The following is an 18,018-nucleotide window of genomic DNA, read 5'->3' as shown; positions in this document are numbered from 1 at the left end:
AAAAAAAAAAAAAAAAAAAAAAAAAAAAAAGAAAGCCTATTTGTCACTAGATCAGTAAACCTTGAAATGCTAAGCAGGTAAGAACAATTTTAGGTTGTGGTGTCTGAGAAACAGGCTAGACCAAGCTCAAACAGTAGCCCAAACTGCTTTCACTAGGAGGTTGCTTGGCTTTCAGTTTTTACAATTTATGTTAAGTTTTTGCCTATATCTGGGTTCCATACTGATTATCACAACTAGAGACGCAAGTGCTTTTATGTGTCATATAATAGGCATCTATCATTTGAGATACCTAAGAAGTTCTGGAAAGTTTTTTGTGAGGGTGAAAATGTGATGAGACAGGGAAAAAGTCATAAAGCTGGTTGGGATTCCCATACCTGGTCTTACGACTTAGTATGTTGGACTCACACTTTCCTGAGCTGTCCATATTTCCCTAAGAATAATTGGTATACATGCATATTTGTCAAATCTGTTACATCTGAAGCATACTATTACTTTTTCCATTTAAAATATAAAGAAACTGAACCTATAATAATTAGAAAGTTCCATCAAAAAGTCAACCATGTATATGCTGTGAAGCTGAGACTCAACTACAGAAGTGCCTCAAATTTTACATTCCATTCATTTCACTTCCTCCCTCCTCTGTCCCCGTAGGCAACAATTCTGTGAATAATAAGGATAATATGTTTTCAGGGAACATAACAGCCACATGTAAAATGGGATGGTATTATACTATTGCAGTGTGACTGAAATCTAGGATAATCTTGGGAGGGCTAGCTTTGAGAGAAGGCAAGCCCCTGATTTTATATCCTTGTATGTCTGTACTTGGTATTTTTATTTTATTTTATTTTATTTTAATTTTACTATTTTATTTTATTTTTATTTTACAACTTTATCCTTTCTGCCTTACTTTCTCTACTCCTGTGTGTGTTCCTATCAAGAAAGATAAGAAAAGACATGTGAGAAGAAAGACAAGTAAGGAAAATCTGACAGAGTTTTAGAAGATGAGAATATAAACCAAAGAGGCAGCATGTAAATGAAGAGATCGAGGAAGAGAATGATAAAAGCTGAAATAGTTGTTAAAGTCAAGTTAGTAAAGGTTGTGCTGCTATAACAAATAACCCCATATTACAGTAGGTTATAGGAACATGTTTAAATCTTTTTCATGTAAAGTGCACTACAGATCGGCCCTCCTCCTTGTGATGGTCTAGTGTTCTGAGATGCTTTTATATTTATGGGATTTCCATGTCTGCATAGGATCCCTGCCTCATGGCAACAGGGAAAGAGAAGGCTGGAGAGGTTAGCCCTGGCAGTCTCATAAACCACTTCTACGTAATTTCATTGTCTGCAACAAGACATACCTCACTCCTGGTGGGAGAAGAATTTCAGTCTTCCATGTAGCATGTAGCTAGAAGTCGAAGATAACTGAATCCTGGTGAATAGTGGCCTTGTCTCTCACAGTAGTGACCAGAGAAAATCATCAATTGTCATTGAGGGAAAAAATGTAATATTTCTATCAAGATTTAGCTTATTCTTTAGCTTTCTGGGTACCTAAGTGAGCCCAAGGGTAGCTCAAAATCAGAGATAAGGAACAATATTGCCTTCACCTCTGTTTTTTTATCATTGTATTTATTGATTCATTCACTGAACTTAGGTTCTTAAGAGCTTTGGGAATATAATGATAGAAGAGTAAGCATTAGACGCACATATTTCTTTAAATCTCTTTATTATGGAAATGAGTTGGAGAATCTTTACATTTCATTTCATTTGGGATTTATCAGGACATTTTTTACTTATGTCAACTTAGAACATTAGGCTTTGTATCATGATAATACAGTCAAATAGGTAAGAGATGCTTAAAAACAAGGGCACATATAAAACATATTTTTGAAGTATACTTGAACATTAAGTGTGATTTTAATTTTAGTTTCATAGTATTTTGTGTCTTCCGATTTTACCTGGATATTATTTTACATCAGAAAAATTTTATAGAAAAATAATTCCTAATTTCTAATTTTGACTATAACTGCCTAATTTACTCATAGTTGGTTTTTATTCTTGTGTTCTGTAAGAAGACATCAGCATGTCCCTTGTATTGTACAATAAGTCATGCCACTGAGCATACTTGCACAGTAAATGATTTTGTATAGTAGATGGCATTACATGCCTAAGTACCCATGAGCAGGTGTTAAAATTGGAAGCATGTAAAGTGTTCTTTTTTGGTAGGAAATAAGAAGTTACCAATAGCAAACTCTTCAGATTGAATGGGGATTAGGTTTTGTAGGATAATTTTCTTTTAGCTCTAAGTCTCACATCAAAATAGTGAAATAGGTGCCTGATTGAACCTCACCAGTCGCAGAATTTCCTGAAACCTCCTCCTGATTATTTTTTCTTCTTTATGCCACTGTTCTTCATTAGCAACCTCAATCTTTAAATTTTAAAATATTATATTTATTTATTTCCTGATGTCTTGTATCACCAACTTGCAATGTCTGACTGCTTTTGGATTAACATATGTAGAGAGACTCTTGTGAGTGGACACTCCCTGACTAAAACATAGCTCTGTGAAATATTTGGTTATTGTTGACTCCCAAATTCACAATTTATGATTACAAACCTAATAAAATTAATTATCTCCCTCTGTACTTACTGTATCTTGTTTATCTAAATTGTGTTTAATGTGAACTATCATAACTGTCTAGCAATATGGACATATAGCTTTTGGGGAAGAGGTTCCAGAAAGTAGTCAAAGAAAAGAGGACCCTATAGCAATAAGACAATATGATGGGTTTTTTTTTTTTTTAAGATTTTATTTACTTATTTGACACAGAGAGAGAGATCCCAAGTAGGCAGAGAGGCAGGCAGAGAGAGAGGGGGAAGCAGGCTCCCTGCTGAGCAGAGAGCCTGATGTGGGGACTCAATCCCAGGACCCTGGGATCATGACCTGAGCTGAAGGCAGAGGCTTTAACCCACTGAGCCACGCAGGCACCCCATAAAATTCTTTTATGTTTAATATGAGTTTTAAAGTTTACTTTTTAAATGACATTTAAACATATTTATATATTATTATTGCTTATTAGCATTCTGCATATTAGAAAATAATTGTATATTATAAACATAGATATACAAAGTGAGTTAGTTCTATTTAAATTTATTATGGTCATATTTTTATCACCTTTATTATTGGATAAGTTTCTCCAAATAATTTTCTTTGGCATGCACCTACTTCATTATTTGGGGCTTTTGATATTTGTTCATCAGAATGTGTCTTTATTGTGCTCTCAGTATTGAACTGTGATTTACTAAAATCCCTATCAATAGACATGTGAGTTTTAGCATGATCACAAGCTGATTTGAGATGAAATTTATTTGCCCAAACTAATTACTAATAATTCAACCACAGTACGTTTTAAAATTCGTTGTTCAAATAATCATGGACAACCCAAGGAAAGTTTACATCTCACTTTTACTTGGAAATGCCGCAATAGGGACATCCCCATTGGTCATTTCGAAAACGCTCTCCGGTTCCGTAGGGGACCATCGGCCACTCACTGAAGTCTCAGGAACTAAACCACATGAACACTAGAGGAAACAAGATCCATTTTTCTTCCTCCATTGTTTTGTTTTTCGCACTTCAGGGACCTGACAACTGCACAAAGTGCTCCCATTTTAAGGATGGCCCGAACTGTGTGGAAAAATGTCCAGATGGTTTACAGGGGACAAACAGTTTCATTTTCAAGTATGCTGATCAGGATCGAGAATGTCACCCATGTCATCCAAACTGCACCCAAGGGTAAGCATCCTTGCTGGCCAAGGACTTCGTCACACGGTATCTTTACCCTTGACACAGTCTACTAAATATATACTATTTCCTTATAAAACTCTATTCACCTATATGTTAATGTGTTTTGTGATTAATATGTTTTATGATAATATGTAAATATGATTCAAAGAGGAATACCTTCTAAGAAAATGGTTTATGCAAGCAAATGTATATACCCTTTCAGATATTTCTGTTAAACACTTACTTAAATGAGTTTTGTTGACACCTTTATGCAGCTGATGGCAAGTATACTTTGTATGGAGTGTGGAAATCCTTCCAAATTTTACTTGAGTTTGAAGATATCTTAGAAAAGAAAAGACAAGATAGTCATCAGACTTTTGAGATTTGTGCTTCATATATCTTTAGCAGAAACTTCCTGTTTATGTTTCTTCGTTATTATAACCATTGAAGGTGAGGATAGCTCTCTTTGCAAAATACTGCCTTGAATTACTCCTTCAACAAAATATATGCAAAATAATGATAACAGGATAAAAAGGTCTATGTGCGTGGGGAGAACTTAGTGATATGTGTATCAATAAAATCACAAATACATTTTGGGAAAGTAATTCTATGGCAGGTTAACCTATAACTTAGAATTTCTTTGACCATTATAGGACAACTCAAAGATGGGTACATAGTTTTCTATTGTTTCAAAAGGATGCATTATAAAATGAATAATAATTAGGTTACCTTTGATACTGATAGCAGTTGAAAAACAAAGACATATTACAGAAAGAAGAAAAGCACTGAACTGAAAGAAATAATGTGACTCATCTAACATATTCCAACACCTAATTTTTTAAAAGACAGCAAATCTATTTTAGTAAGGGCTTTTCTTTTTCTTTCCTCCAGAAAATGACTAATTTCAGACTTGAGGACAATTTAACATACTCTATTCTCCTTCTGTCCATAAATCCGCTTCTCCCTTATAAGTGCCCACACACAAGTGCACACACCCACGTACGGATACAGACACTGGTTGTTAAGAATCATCTCGGGTACTTTATATCTGGCAGCAAAGTATGAGATTCCATAAAGAGATTTTCTGCCAGATTAAGAGCTGGCTGCTAGGGGATATTGAAGAAGTTAAGCAAGCAACATCATTTTCTGCCAAGAGGACATCAATTTGCAGATGCTGCTACAATTTCCTCCAGGTCAAGAAATCAGCTTAAGTCACTCTGTGAAGTGGCAGGTCCTCAAAAGGTAAAGTAACATTCTGTCATTCAAATTCAAATGCAGCTTGGAAGAGCTAATGCCAGCTCATTGGTTTACACGTGCGCGCATAGACTGAGGATACTGAACTAGTCACATAGACCTTTGCTTCAAGGAAACTAGAAGGAATAAACTTCTCCCCTTGTGAGTTTTTGGTACACTTGGGTTAAGAGTATTCCATGAAGAAACAACTGGCACCCCTGGAGCAGAAGAGTCAGCAAGAGAAAGAGAAAACTTTGCCTGTTCAAATAATCATCCACAGGAGGGTTTTATTGTTTTGCAGCTAAAATTAAACCAGTAAATTATTCAATATAATGTTGATGTCAACAGCTGTTGCCATTCAAAATGAGACCTTTTGCTATTTTTGCAAATCTAATTACAAGGAAGCCATTAGGGAAATGAAAGTGAGATCACAGAGCCATAGTCTGGGTGTATGGCTGGTGTGTCTTCCTCTCAGCCCTTTTAAATCATGATTATGTAATAAAAGAACATCTATATAGTGGGGGAATGTAGAAGTCGGGACAATGAAGAGATCAATTTACCACAGCAACAAAAACCAAATGTCAGCTAAAAAGGGAGAATGAAGGTATAAAGGAAACAAATCCAACCAAATCAGTTAGGAACTCCAAAATGTCTTTGAATCAACTGTTGCAGAATGATGGTGAAACAGAATTTGAATGTTGTATTCCCTGGTATCTTCCAAGGTAAATGGATTCTGGGATGACTGATTGAGCCCTGAAGATTCTTGTATGTGTTTTCATTTAGCCTCCTGCCATCCTTTTCCTAATATCCTCCTTAGTGTCCAAGTTCACTCACTTCATGAAAGTTTTGTGGTCCCAACCCCAGAGATCCTACATTCCTGAATCCCACTGTGCACTACTGCTGTCCACCAGTGTGCCTGGAGATCCTTTCGTGAAGCAATGAGGTGCTCTATGAAAATAGTCCCTTCTCTTCAAATTGCATGTAGAGATAAGATCTTTCCCTAGAAAGATCAAAGGGACAATGAAGATGATGTAACAAATGACTATTTTAAATCCTAAACATATGTACTAATTGACCTATGGATGAATGTGAGCTCACCATGCCAATTTTGGAAAACAGATTTTCTTTTATATGTCGATATTATGTCAGCCGGATAATTCAAGAACAATGTTAATGGAAATAGTCTCTTAAGTCACTTTTTTTTTTTTTTTTTTAAGAAGGAAAGTTCTTACTTTGAATACTGTTCAATGATTTTCTGAAAATAAAATTATGTGTGTAATACCTTAAAAGCACTTTTATTACTCTGAAAGTACATTAAATGTATTGGCTCTAATAAGTGCTTTCGTTACTTTAAAATAGGTTATCTATTTCTTACCTATCAGGAGATTCTCATTAATATCACTAAAGAGGGGGTGGTCAGGGGTTGGGGAGTCAGCTAACAATGTCTCTTCCCTTCCTTAGCTAGAGGACTTTTATCTTGGCAGCCTTTTCTGATTTCATTCTTCAGCTTGGTTATATTGAACACCTCTTGTGTATGAGATACAGTGATAGCTAAGTTAAGAAATGAGTAAGACACAGCTCTTGACCACTAGTGAGTCATGGTTCAGTGAGTTTTCTATCTTACAATTCGTATCTTAACATCGGAGACACTTCCCCATATTTTAAAATGATGAGAAAGCATTTAAAACTTAAGAATGATCTTCATATTTGAAATTAGCAAGATAGAAATTTTTTAAAAAGACTTGTGAACTAAATTTAGTAGGTAATTTAATTTCTATAATGGCAATTGCTACATTTTCTACACTAACATCATTGAGTCTGTGATAAATACCAATTTAACTTCGGTTTTGGACTGGGAAATTTATTTTTCATTAGATATCTTTGAAAATTTGCATTGAATATGTTTGTTAATATTAGAATCATGGTTTCATATTATTAAATTCCTTATATGTCTTAATCTTTCTTATCAACCCTTTTTATATTATTTAATTTATATACTGAAAAATTTTTCATCGATAGAAGGAAAGAAGAGTGAAATTTTTGTCTATACTCTTTTAATTGAAATTTTTAAATATCCCTCCATTCCAAAATTTAAAAATACTCCTCCATTTCAAAATTCTAAAGAATTAAGATTTTGTTAAAATATCTCAACTATGTTAGATATATGAATACATCAAAGCACTTATAAATCAGTAAGTAATGGCAAATGTTCAACACATCTTGGTGTTCAGAATTCCAGATATTTTTATTGACATGTTACAGTTTCTGATTTTCCTGTAAAGTTTTTACTTTGTACCACTGATTTTGTAGAGTGGTACAAAATAGATTTTGATCTCATATTTGGGATTTTGACTCTTCAAAAGTTTAATGTTTCCATTATTCTGTGATCTTGCTGAACCAATATAAATTGTAAGTGATAGTTAATAAATCTCTAAATAAAGTCAAAATAGTTGAAATAGAGTACACATCCTTAAATAAATCTCTAAATAAAGTCAAAATAGTTGAAATAGAGTACACATCCTTAAATAGATACTTGTATTTAGAAAAGATGGGGCCGCTTCAGCCTTACCCTTATTCTTTGTCTTCCATTTTTTCTTTCATCTTCAGCTTGTAAATATGTTTAAATCTCAAATATCCTACAGAATCCACTCAACGAACTTTCCTGACCCTACATCCTGCCCCCTCAGTACTCACCTCCCTTTTCCCTTGCCTCTATTCTCTTATGTCCAATTTGTTTCTCGACTCATAGGAGCCGAAATTCTGGTGACCTCAACAATGACAACTAAAATGCTCTCAGCGATTCTTTTTTTCTTTTTTTTATATAATTTTTTATTTTTTATAAACATATATTTTTATCCCCAGGGGTACAGGTCTGTGAATCAACAGGTTTACACACTTCACAGCACTCACCAAAGCACATACCCTCCCCAGTGTCCATAATCCCACTCCCTTCTCCCAAACCCCCTCCCCCCAGCAACCCTCAGTTTGTTTTGTGAGATTAAGAGTTACTTATGGTTTGTCTCCCTCCCAATCCTATTTTCTTTCATTTATTCTTCTCGTACCCACTTAAGCCCCCATGTTGCATCACCACTTCCTCATATCAGGGAGATCATAATGAAATCTTGCCATTTGCGACAACATGGATGGAACTAGAGCGTATCATGCTTAGCGAAATAAGTCAAGCGGAGAAAGACAGCTCTCAGTGATTCTTATTTGATGAGACCTCTCATTTGACATTGACAATTACAAATGCAAGACCTCTTGCATCTGACGTTGACAATTACCCCATTTCCTGAAGTCTCTCATGATTTGGCTCCCACAATGCTGCAATTATCTGATTTCATACTCAATTATATTTTCTCATGCTTTTGGCATAGGTTATCTTAGGTCATTTATTGGTTATTGGAGTTGCTTGGGTTTGAGTCTCAGGCTCCTCTTTTCTCACTTCATAGATCTTTCTTCAGCTATCTTGATCACCACTGATCATTGCCCCACCACCACAGTATCCCTCTTTCCAGTTGGCAAGGAACATTTCTTACCGAAAGGCAGGACAACCACACTAGATACATAAAACTGAAATTATCAACCCCTCCTCCTCCAACACACACGTGCGCACGCGCGCACACACACACACACACACACACAGAAAGTTGTTCCTCCTCTTGGCTTCTCTCACTGATGGTATTACTACTCTCATAGATGGACATTTGAGTCATGTTTAATTCCTCTGACTCTTCCTCTTCTACCATCAGATCAGCCATCAGCTTCTCTTTTTCCCTCTATATATTTTTTTTTAATTTTTAATTTTTTATTTTCAAGGTTATTTCTTGAATCTGCCCTCCCCCCGCCTCTGTCCTAATTGCCATTTCCCAAGTTTAATCCTTTTTTATCTTACATAGACTAAAACAGTCTGTGCCAGAGCAGTCTACCTGGATCCCACCTGACTAGCCTTCACAGGGCAGAGGTCCATGTAAAACACAAGTGCAGTAAATCCCTTACTTCTTTAAAACCCTGCAGTGGTTCTCCATTAAGTTTGCCCCTAAAGCAAATAGCCTTCAAATTCTGACTCCAGTCTAATGATCTCGCTTCTTTTACCTCTCCCTGTTGCCTCATGTTTTGCTCCCTGACTATTCAGAATTATGTGCACTCTACATTGCCTCAGATCTATGCTTTTATTCCTGCTGTTCCTTACCCCTTAGAAATCACTGCTACTCCAACTCTGGTTCTCAGCACCCTGAACTTCAGCATTCTGTCTTCTCCATGAGGATTACCATGAATTTCTGAAGCCAAGCATCCCTCTGCTATGCTCCCTTAAGCCACTCTTTCATGTCTCTTATTATATTTATCACATTATATAATATACATCTGGTTATGCATCTGTTTCCTTCATTAAATTGTGAGCTCATTAAGAGCAGGAAAACTGTCTAATTCATCTTTTTTTTTTTTCCCTTCCAGCTCCTAGAAGATAGCAACACTTAGTAGGCATGCAAATGGTTATTTTTTTTTTAATGGATGAATAAAGATCTTTCATTATTCACACTTTCTCCTCAAGTTGAATTTTACTTTCAAATATTTTATCTTTCAACGTTTATTATAAACACACAAATTGTAAACTATTCATGGCTTTTCAGTGTATATCTACTTGGAAATAAGAAATAGACTATTAATGTTACAAAATGGCAATACTGTATAAAAAAGCATTTTGAAGAAGATATAATTGGGACCTAGAAAAAAATAAGTTCTTCAGAATAAAATAAATAGAAAACAATATAAGACAATTTGGAAACATTTTTAGTAGTTACTTTCTCCATTTTAAAAATGGTTTTGGTTATGGATTATATTAATTCAATGCTATGTGCTATAAATTTTTATTTTTATTTCCCATTTGCTTTTTTAAAATACTTTTTTCATGGTGTGTTCTCTATATTTCTGTATATTGAATTTTTTTTTTCTGGCAAGTTCAAAACCAATCCTCAAAAAGAAAACATCTTTCTACCTAGTATTAATATTACAGCTGATATTGGTGAAGCAAGGAAACAGTGACTTAATTGTTATTATACATAGTTATATTAGTTCACCAATTTTAAGAATTATCTAAAGATATAATGGGCAGCCTGGCCTTATACACAAGCATCTTATTATTTCATTATATGGTGATTTTAACTTCAGCTTCTTTTTCAGTTTTAGAATTATAGTTTGGGGAAAAAAATTGGGATCAGCAGAATGAGACAGTTCTATAAATCATAGTTGTAGAGGGAATCTTGATAATGCACTGGAGCTATATGTATTTGATGAGAGAGAAGGGAAAGAAATCCAATTTAAGTCCATTGGAAGATGGGAGAAGCAATATTTCCATAATACTTCAAAATGCAATTCTACGGACTGTACATTAGGATTTTGTGTACTTTTATGATTCCACTTAAATGTTGATCTCAGTAAATTCTTTACTGAACTGGTTCTTAGTATATTCATTTCCTTGGAGAGTATTTATTTATTTGCTGTTGTTTCAGTTAAATATGATGGCAGTTTAAAAACCCATTTCTGTTTGTCTGCTCTTTTAAAAGAGAGTGTCAAGATAAACTGGAATGTGGTGAAACCAGTTAATTTGCTTTTTAAATGAATTCATGTTTACAGATAAATATGTTTTAAAAACAGTCACAACCAAGGAATGGAATAATGTGATTATGTAAAGTATCCATAAGAATAGCATTAAAATGTGTTAACTCATTTTCTGCCGTAATCAATCTTTAATGAGCATTAACATCAGGTTATTATATTATACTAAATAGCTCATGTTTCCTTTTTTATTGATTTTAGTTTTACTTAAGCTTAAGTCCTTTTAGAAGAAACTGTATACATGAAACCAATTATAACTTTCGAAATATCAAATTATTTAGCTAGATATATACTCATGAATGATGCAAATGAATTCAAGGTATTAGAAGTGAGTTATGTGGGTTTGGAAGTTATCCACAGAAACAGGGTCCAATTTTCTTTACTGTGGACATGTTTCTTTGCATTCCATTAGGTGGTTTTGGCAATTTACTTCTCTGTATCCATCAAGCAATAATCTTCTCACTGACTTTAAATTCAAGAGTGTTCCAAATTGTCTAAAAACCATTATTAAGAATTTGAAACAATTAGGTTTATCTTAGTGATTCTTTTTTTAACAATGACTAATTTTTCTTTCCTTGTATTTTTTAAATTTGGATCTTCTGCAGGTGCATAGGCTCAAGTATTGAAGACTGCATCGGCCTGATGGATAGGTACTTGGTGTGCTTGCTTCCCATGTTCTTCCTCCAAGGCTCCTTGTGCGAGCACTGGTGCATGTGTGTGCATGCCACTGGGGATGGAGAATGATGTTTTCTGTTCTGTAATTGCCTGCAGGTGTAGCGGTCCCACTAGTCATGACTGCATTTATTATCCTTGGACGGGCCATTCCACTTTACCACAACATGCTAGGTAACATCTACCATGTTTCCATTTTGTCACTCAAATCCTTTCCAAATTATCATGGATAAAAAATACTAACCGGTTGCGTGAAATTTATAATATGTTAAATTAGGGAGTTATGAAATAGCATACAATGCTACTTTTCAAACCACATTTCTTAACCCCCTTTTCTTTATTTGTTATAATTTTAGAATCCAAATCAGTAGAGTTTTTGAATTTTACCTTTATACAACTTAAACAGGATTTTGATTTATTAATCTAGAATCTTAATAGAACATTTCTTATTAATTTTGTGATTACTGCAAAAAGAAATATTTTTAAGAGAGGAATTTGTGAAAGTTGATCTATTTTTGTAAGCTGTTTCTTGTTTAATTTGATTCATTTTCTGGTTTTATATTATTTTGAGCTGGTTGGTGTATTCTCTAGGCTTCAGAATTACCGTAGACTAAAGGCACTACAGCAAATACTTTGTGCAAGTGAAAGTACAAGTTAAAATTAAGAAAAAAACAAAACCTATCACTCAGATTCATACAAAAACCTATGCATGAATGTTTATACTGTCTTTATTCAAAATCACCAAACCTAGAAACTATCATGTGTTCTTCGGTTGTGATATATCACATATAGCCGAAGCTATAATGCTATTCAGCAATAGAAAGAAAGAAACCAATGACATATGCAAAACATGGATGGATCTCAAGTGTATTATGCTAAGGGAAAGAAACTAGACTTGAAAGAATACATACCATATGATTCCATTTGTATAGCATTCTGAAAAAGGCAAAACTCTAGAAACAGGAAATTGGTCAGTGTTGCCAGTGGCAGTGTTGCAATGGACATGAGGGAATTTGGGGCACTGATGGAATTATTCTATATCTTGACAGTGGCGATGGGTATATAAATGTATGTGCTGTCAGTACATTAAAAGGATGAATTTTGGTGTCTATAATTTATATCTCAATAAATATGACTTTTTAAAACATATTTAGGAAAAGAGTAACTTTACAATGTTATGTAGAAATATTGTTTGCTTTCCTTTTCTTTAAGACTATTTATTTGGGGCATCTGGGTGGCTCAGTGGGTTAAGCCTCTGCCTTCTGCTCAGGTCATGATCCCAGGATCCTGGGACCAAGCCCCATATCGGGCTCTCTGCTCGACAGGGAGCCTGCGTCCCCCTCTCTCTCTCTGCCTGCCTCTCTGCCTACTTGTGATCTCTGCCAAATAAATTAAAAAAGGACTATTTATTTGAGAGAGAAAATGCATGTGCATGACCTTAAGTAGGGGAGGACTAGAGGTAGAGGGAGAGAGAGAATCTCAAGCAAACCCCCTGTTAAGGATGAAGCCCAATGCAGGCTAAATCTCATAACCCTGAGATCATGACCTGAGCAGTAGGCAGACGTTTAACGGACTGAACCACCCAGGTACTCCTTGTTTACTTTCTTTATGAAGCAAATTAATCCTGTCTTTTGAAAAAGAGGAAGTAGTACTAAATTACAAATAGCAGAATGACAGCTGCTTTTTGATATAATTTTTTTATTTCAAATTTAACATATATAGTGTAATAGTACACAAAATAAAGGTATAAAACTCAGTGAATTTCTCTAAATGACACATTTATGTAACCATCAGCCAGATCGAGAAACAGAATAGTACCAGAGACAGAAACACTCTTGTGCCCCATTCCAAGGGTAACTATTGTCCTGAATGCTAACACCAGTTTGCCTGTTTTTGTACTTTATGTAAATTGAATCATACATATATATTCTTTGTATCTGGTCTCTTTTGCTAAACATTATAATTATGAGCTTCATCTGTGTCATTATAGTCATATTTTTTCAATCATATGTTATTTAGCCTTTAAAAATTTTTAGAATAATCAAATAAGTGATATGTCTCATTAATAGGTTATTTAAATTCTTTTTCAAAAGGGTGCTGTAGATATAAATGATTTATACAACAGTGGCACTTTGGCATTTGGGATCAACTCAGACTAGTTAATACTGTTATTTAGAGCAAGATTTAAAATTATGGAAAAAAATGACTAAAGAGAGAGAAAGAGAAAGAGAGTGCCTAAGGTCCAAAGTTCAGTTTTATAAACCAAGATACATTTTAGATTGTTCCTGTATTTATAAAATAATTTTCCTAAAAAAAAATAATAATTTTCCTCCCTGAGACTTTGGTGAAGTCACTATAATATGATTTTGAAGAGTGTTTCCACATTTGATTTAATGACTTTCTTATAATTATTCCAGCCAACTAAGGAGAGGCATTATAATGTGGTGATTGAGTGGTGATTAATCTTTGGAATCAGCTTTTCTAGGTCCAAAGCAAGGGCTCTATCATTTTTAGATATTTAACCTTGGGTAAGTGCCTTCAATTATCTGAGACTTACTTTCTTCATATATAAAATAGGATTATAAATTGGTTGTGAGGATTGGTTGAGTCCATAGAATAGTGTCTTCCCCAGATAAATCACAGTAAATGTGATATATTATTTTGCTATAGAACAAGGATTTTAAATGTTGGGGATGGGGGAACATAATTCCTAGAGGGAAGGGAAAAATCTCTCTACCCCTTATGGCAGGTCCCTTGATGGAAGGAAGGATATTTCTTTCTTTACCTTAAGAATCACTGCCCTAAGGAGGGCCACTGGTTTGGACAACAGCGTGTCATAGGTAAAGACATATGCAGAGACAGAGAAAGGGTTAAAACCGTAGTAGTAGATCACTAGTGGTTTTCGACGCTCAAAATCATAGTGTATCTTATTATAGATTTAATATTTTCAACACTTAAACAAAAGTAGCTTGAGAATTTTCAATCCTATCTTGCCTAGGTTCTTAGGCCATTCCCTATAGTCTCAACTAACACCTAATTCAGATTAGCTTTGTCACAATTTGCTAACCACGTCTGGTAACAGAGTATAGATAATATAATTCAGCTCATCACTCGCAGGACATTTAACCTGTAGGCCTTTGTACAGAGCAGAAGTTTTCGAATTTGAAGGCCTGGGTTCAGGTATTTGCACTACCATATTTCTTATCTGTAAAATGGGGATGATAATGGTAATTTTTAAAATGGAAATTCATATACCTCATATGATTGGTATGAGGATTAAGTGTACAGGAGCTCTTATCTAAATCTGTGTTCACTGGTGGTAGTCATGTGTCTAGTTGAAATATTGGGAATGTAATCTTTTTGGAAGTCTCATGGGGTTATGTTCTACTGGTATTTTATTATCAGTAGGGCATAAATCCAGTAGTTCAGTAACTAAAAAATTGACATATCAAAATTTCTCAGCTTTTAAGCATTTAAATTTTGTATCACACTTCTAAGTATAATTATCTCAAAAAAATTGGTAAGAGGGAGCTAATTGTTCTTTTAGAAACTCTGGATATCTTTACTTAATAACTCTTTTGAACTTAAATTTAAAGCAGTGTGACTCTCCTTCAGTTGTGTTGACTTGTCAGAATTAGTTGACTTATCACAGGCTGTTTATAAGGCAATTTGGAATTGACATGAAATACTTAACTTGGACACCTTGGAAAAGTGTATATGAGCACAGAGTATTTTGTCATGGATTGGATGAGAAGTGTAAGTAACAAGTAACTTTATTTTTGTGTTCTTATTATTGCAATAAATGCTTAGGTCTCTGAAAGGTACACATTGAATTGAAAGCAGGGGACCAGTCTAGTAATATTTCAGTTCATTTTCCATTTTTAACTTCTGTGATAGTTTTTTTAAGATTCTTAATTGATTAAAGTAAATCTTACATAATAGGGGGATAAAACACATGGGCGACAATAACTCTTTTAAGTTTCCTGAACCATGTTTTAACTGGGAGATTACCCAAATGCCTAGTTTTCTTTTAGTCACAGAAAATTGCATCGAGCATGGCAATGTGGCCACTTTGAAATATTTAGAATTCTTACTCCCTGCTGCCCCATTATGTTGTATTCTGTATCCTAAACCAGCAGGAAAAAAGATTGAAGATTTAAATGAAAACAGGTGAAATGTTTCCAATCTTGATCGACTTTCATTTTCTAAGCAGTGTTATTCTTTCCCAAGCCTGCAATTTGTGAATTGGTTTTCCACACTCCGTTTACCTTACAGGCTGTTGCTGGAATTTCTTCCAGGAAGATTGCATAGGAGGGAATTTTTTTTTTCTGTTGTCTCCTAGAATATGAAAATAATACTTGAATTTCCAAACTTCTCCATACTCTCCTTATCTGAATTAAATGCCTTAAAAATAGCATTGACCTTTGCTGTTCTCCCTTTTCCATCAAGAATCTTGTAAAGAAATATGTTCAGCAAGTTTTCATTTATTATTCTTTTTATGGTATTTATTTGAGCTTTCACACAAGCTATTTTCATATAGATTGCAATAGAAGAAAGTGTCCAATTCTATTCTACTTTAGTTTCTTTGTCAAATATATATCGAAAGCTTTTTTTATAATCTTAGTTTCTCCTCCATCAGGGCCCACATTTGTCCATCTCAATAAGCAAAACCTTTCTTTATATTAGTTAGCAATCCAAAATCTAAACTAGTAATTCTTTTTTGAGTTTGTGACAGAAATTATGAAAACTACTGGCTAACTGTTCAAAAATTTTTATCTGGCTATTCGCTCCAATTCAATTATTCTAGATGCTTTACCATATGAAATAAGGTAACTGAAATCAGTATAATTCTTTAAATCTCACATAGGCAGATATTTGAAACGTTTTATATTCCTGTCACATTTTAATGCCCATATCACACTTTTATTTTATGGTATAGTCGTTATTACCTAAGAGGTCACATAACAGTTTATCCTTTAGCAGTGTGACCCATGTGTGATATATGAGAGAGATGATGTGATATTCTTGGCACCACTTTCACAAATGGAACAATCTTTTTTCTTTGTTTGTTTTGCCCTCAAGGAACTTAGTTCATAACTTACGTCCATATCAAATGGTCAAACAGCCCATAGATGGTTTCCTTAGATGAGTGGCAGTTGTGTTATGATCCTTAAGTCCAATAAATAAAAGTACTCAGGCTTTTTATTATAAGTCTATCCTCAGTCCCCCATATTCTGTGTATTAAATTTACTTTTGAATTTAAGAGAGTTCAAAGAGGTGAAGGAGAGTGTGTGAGTTTCTTCTTTTCCATCTGATTTGTGTCCCACGGTTTCCAGTACATATAAAATACCAAAAATTATCAAAGCACTTCAAGACAAGAGTAAAACTGCTAAATAGTTGTTAATTACTGTTTGTATAGTTGCACATGGTTGCTTTAAATAAAACTGTTTAGTGGCATAAGGTTGCATCAGTGACTTTCTTTTGACATCAAAATGTTCACACATTGTTACCAAAGCTTTTACGGATCCTAGAAACATTAATATTATACTCAAACCTACTAACTGTAAAAATGTGACCAGAAAAAGTCACAATTAAGGTTGAAAGTCAAAAGAGACTTTTAAGAGCATTGACTTTAGGATTGTAATAAAAAAAAAAAATCTAAACATAGCATTATTGAACTGTAAGATGTTGATTACACTAGTTAAGGGTCAGATGAAAAATTCAGTGGGTTGAGTGATCCATTATGAATACTTTTTTCACTCTTTCCTATAAGCATCTTTCTATGGTATAGAAATTATAATATTTTATAATTATTAATTGCTGATTTGTAAAGAGATCAGGACTGCTTATACTCTATGATCTCAAAGCATCTTAAGCTTCATTGAATTCATTACTGACTATCCAGTAGTTTTTTTTTTTTTATTAAAAATGAAAGCAAATGAGTGAAATATGTTCCTGAAGCCTCTGCCCCTTCCTTTAGACAAATATTCATAGTTTTAAAAGTACTTCACAGGTGCTATTCCAAGATATGACCCTGGAATTATTTTCTTATAAAATACAATTTAGGGGTGGAAGTATATTATCAGTATTACTCAGGACTTTAATGTGGGATTTTAGTAGACAGGAAGTATTAAATTCTATCTGCTAACACTCACTTCTAACAAAAACCTCCTCACTAAGAGCCATCTAAATTGCATCCAACTAAAAATACAAACCCCTTGCAAACATTTCTGTAGATACTACATTTAGAGATGTTTTGACATATGCAGAGGAAGTGAAAAAAGTAGCGGATATGGCAAAATGAACAATATAATCCACAATAAAGAGAAAGTACTTCATTCTTTCAAAGAACTAAGAACTAAATATATTATGTCTAAATTTATATATTTACTATTATATATTTACTTTACTAAATTTACATATCTATATTTATAACCATATCTATCTATTTATCTATCACCTATCTATGTAAAAAATGGCATCTGACTTGGTCCCCTACTAACATCTCACACAAAAATTATCAGTAAATTGCTGAAAGTTGTAAGGCAATGCCTTCCTATCTATATAGCCAAATACTATTGATTGAATGGATTTGGAATTATATTGTGCAGATTCTCTTAAAATTGCACTTTGTAACCAATTATTTCTACTAAAATATTGTTTCAATTTTTGTGTCAAAAGAACAACACTCAAGCAGAAAGATTTTTTTTTTAAGT

At 34.0% G+C, this 18,018-nt stretch overlaps 1 protein-coding gene across 1 annotated transcript in view; it reads left to right on the top strand.

Annotated features, from left to right (window-relative positions):
• Positions 1-18,018, top strand: part of ERBB4 (erb-b2 receptor tyrosine kinase 4) — a 1,176,406-nt gene that overhangs the window by 919,865 nt on the left and 238,523 nt on the right. The window contains exons 13-15 of the mRNA XM_059395472.1: positions 3,486-3,526; positions 3,636-3,790; positions 11,402-11,476. Coding sequence (XP_059251455.1) covers positions 3,486-3,526; positions 3,636-3,790; positions 11,402-11,476 — 271 coding nt within the window. The remainder of the gene's footprint in view (positions 1-3,485; positions 3,527-3,635; positions 3,791-11,401; positions 11,477-18,018) is intronic.

Source organism: Mustela nigripes, chromosome 3 (genome assembly GCF_022355385.1).
Source record: "Mustela nigripes isolate SB6536 chromosome 3, MUSNIG.SB6536, whole genome shotgun sequence".
Taxonomy (NCBI): Eukaryota; Metazoa; Chordata; class Mammalia; order Carnivora; family Mustelidae; genus Mustela; species Mustela nigripes.
The sequence above is the reverse complement of the archived record's forward strand: the minus strand, read 5'-3'. Positions and strand labels throughout refer to the sequence as shown.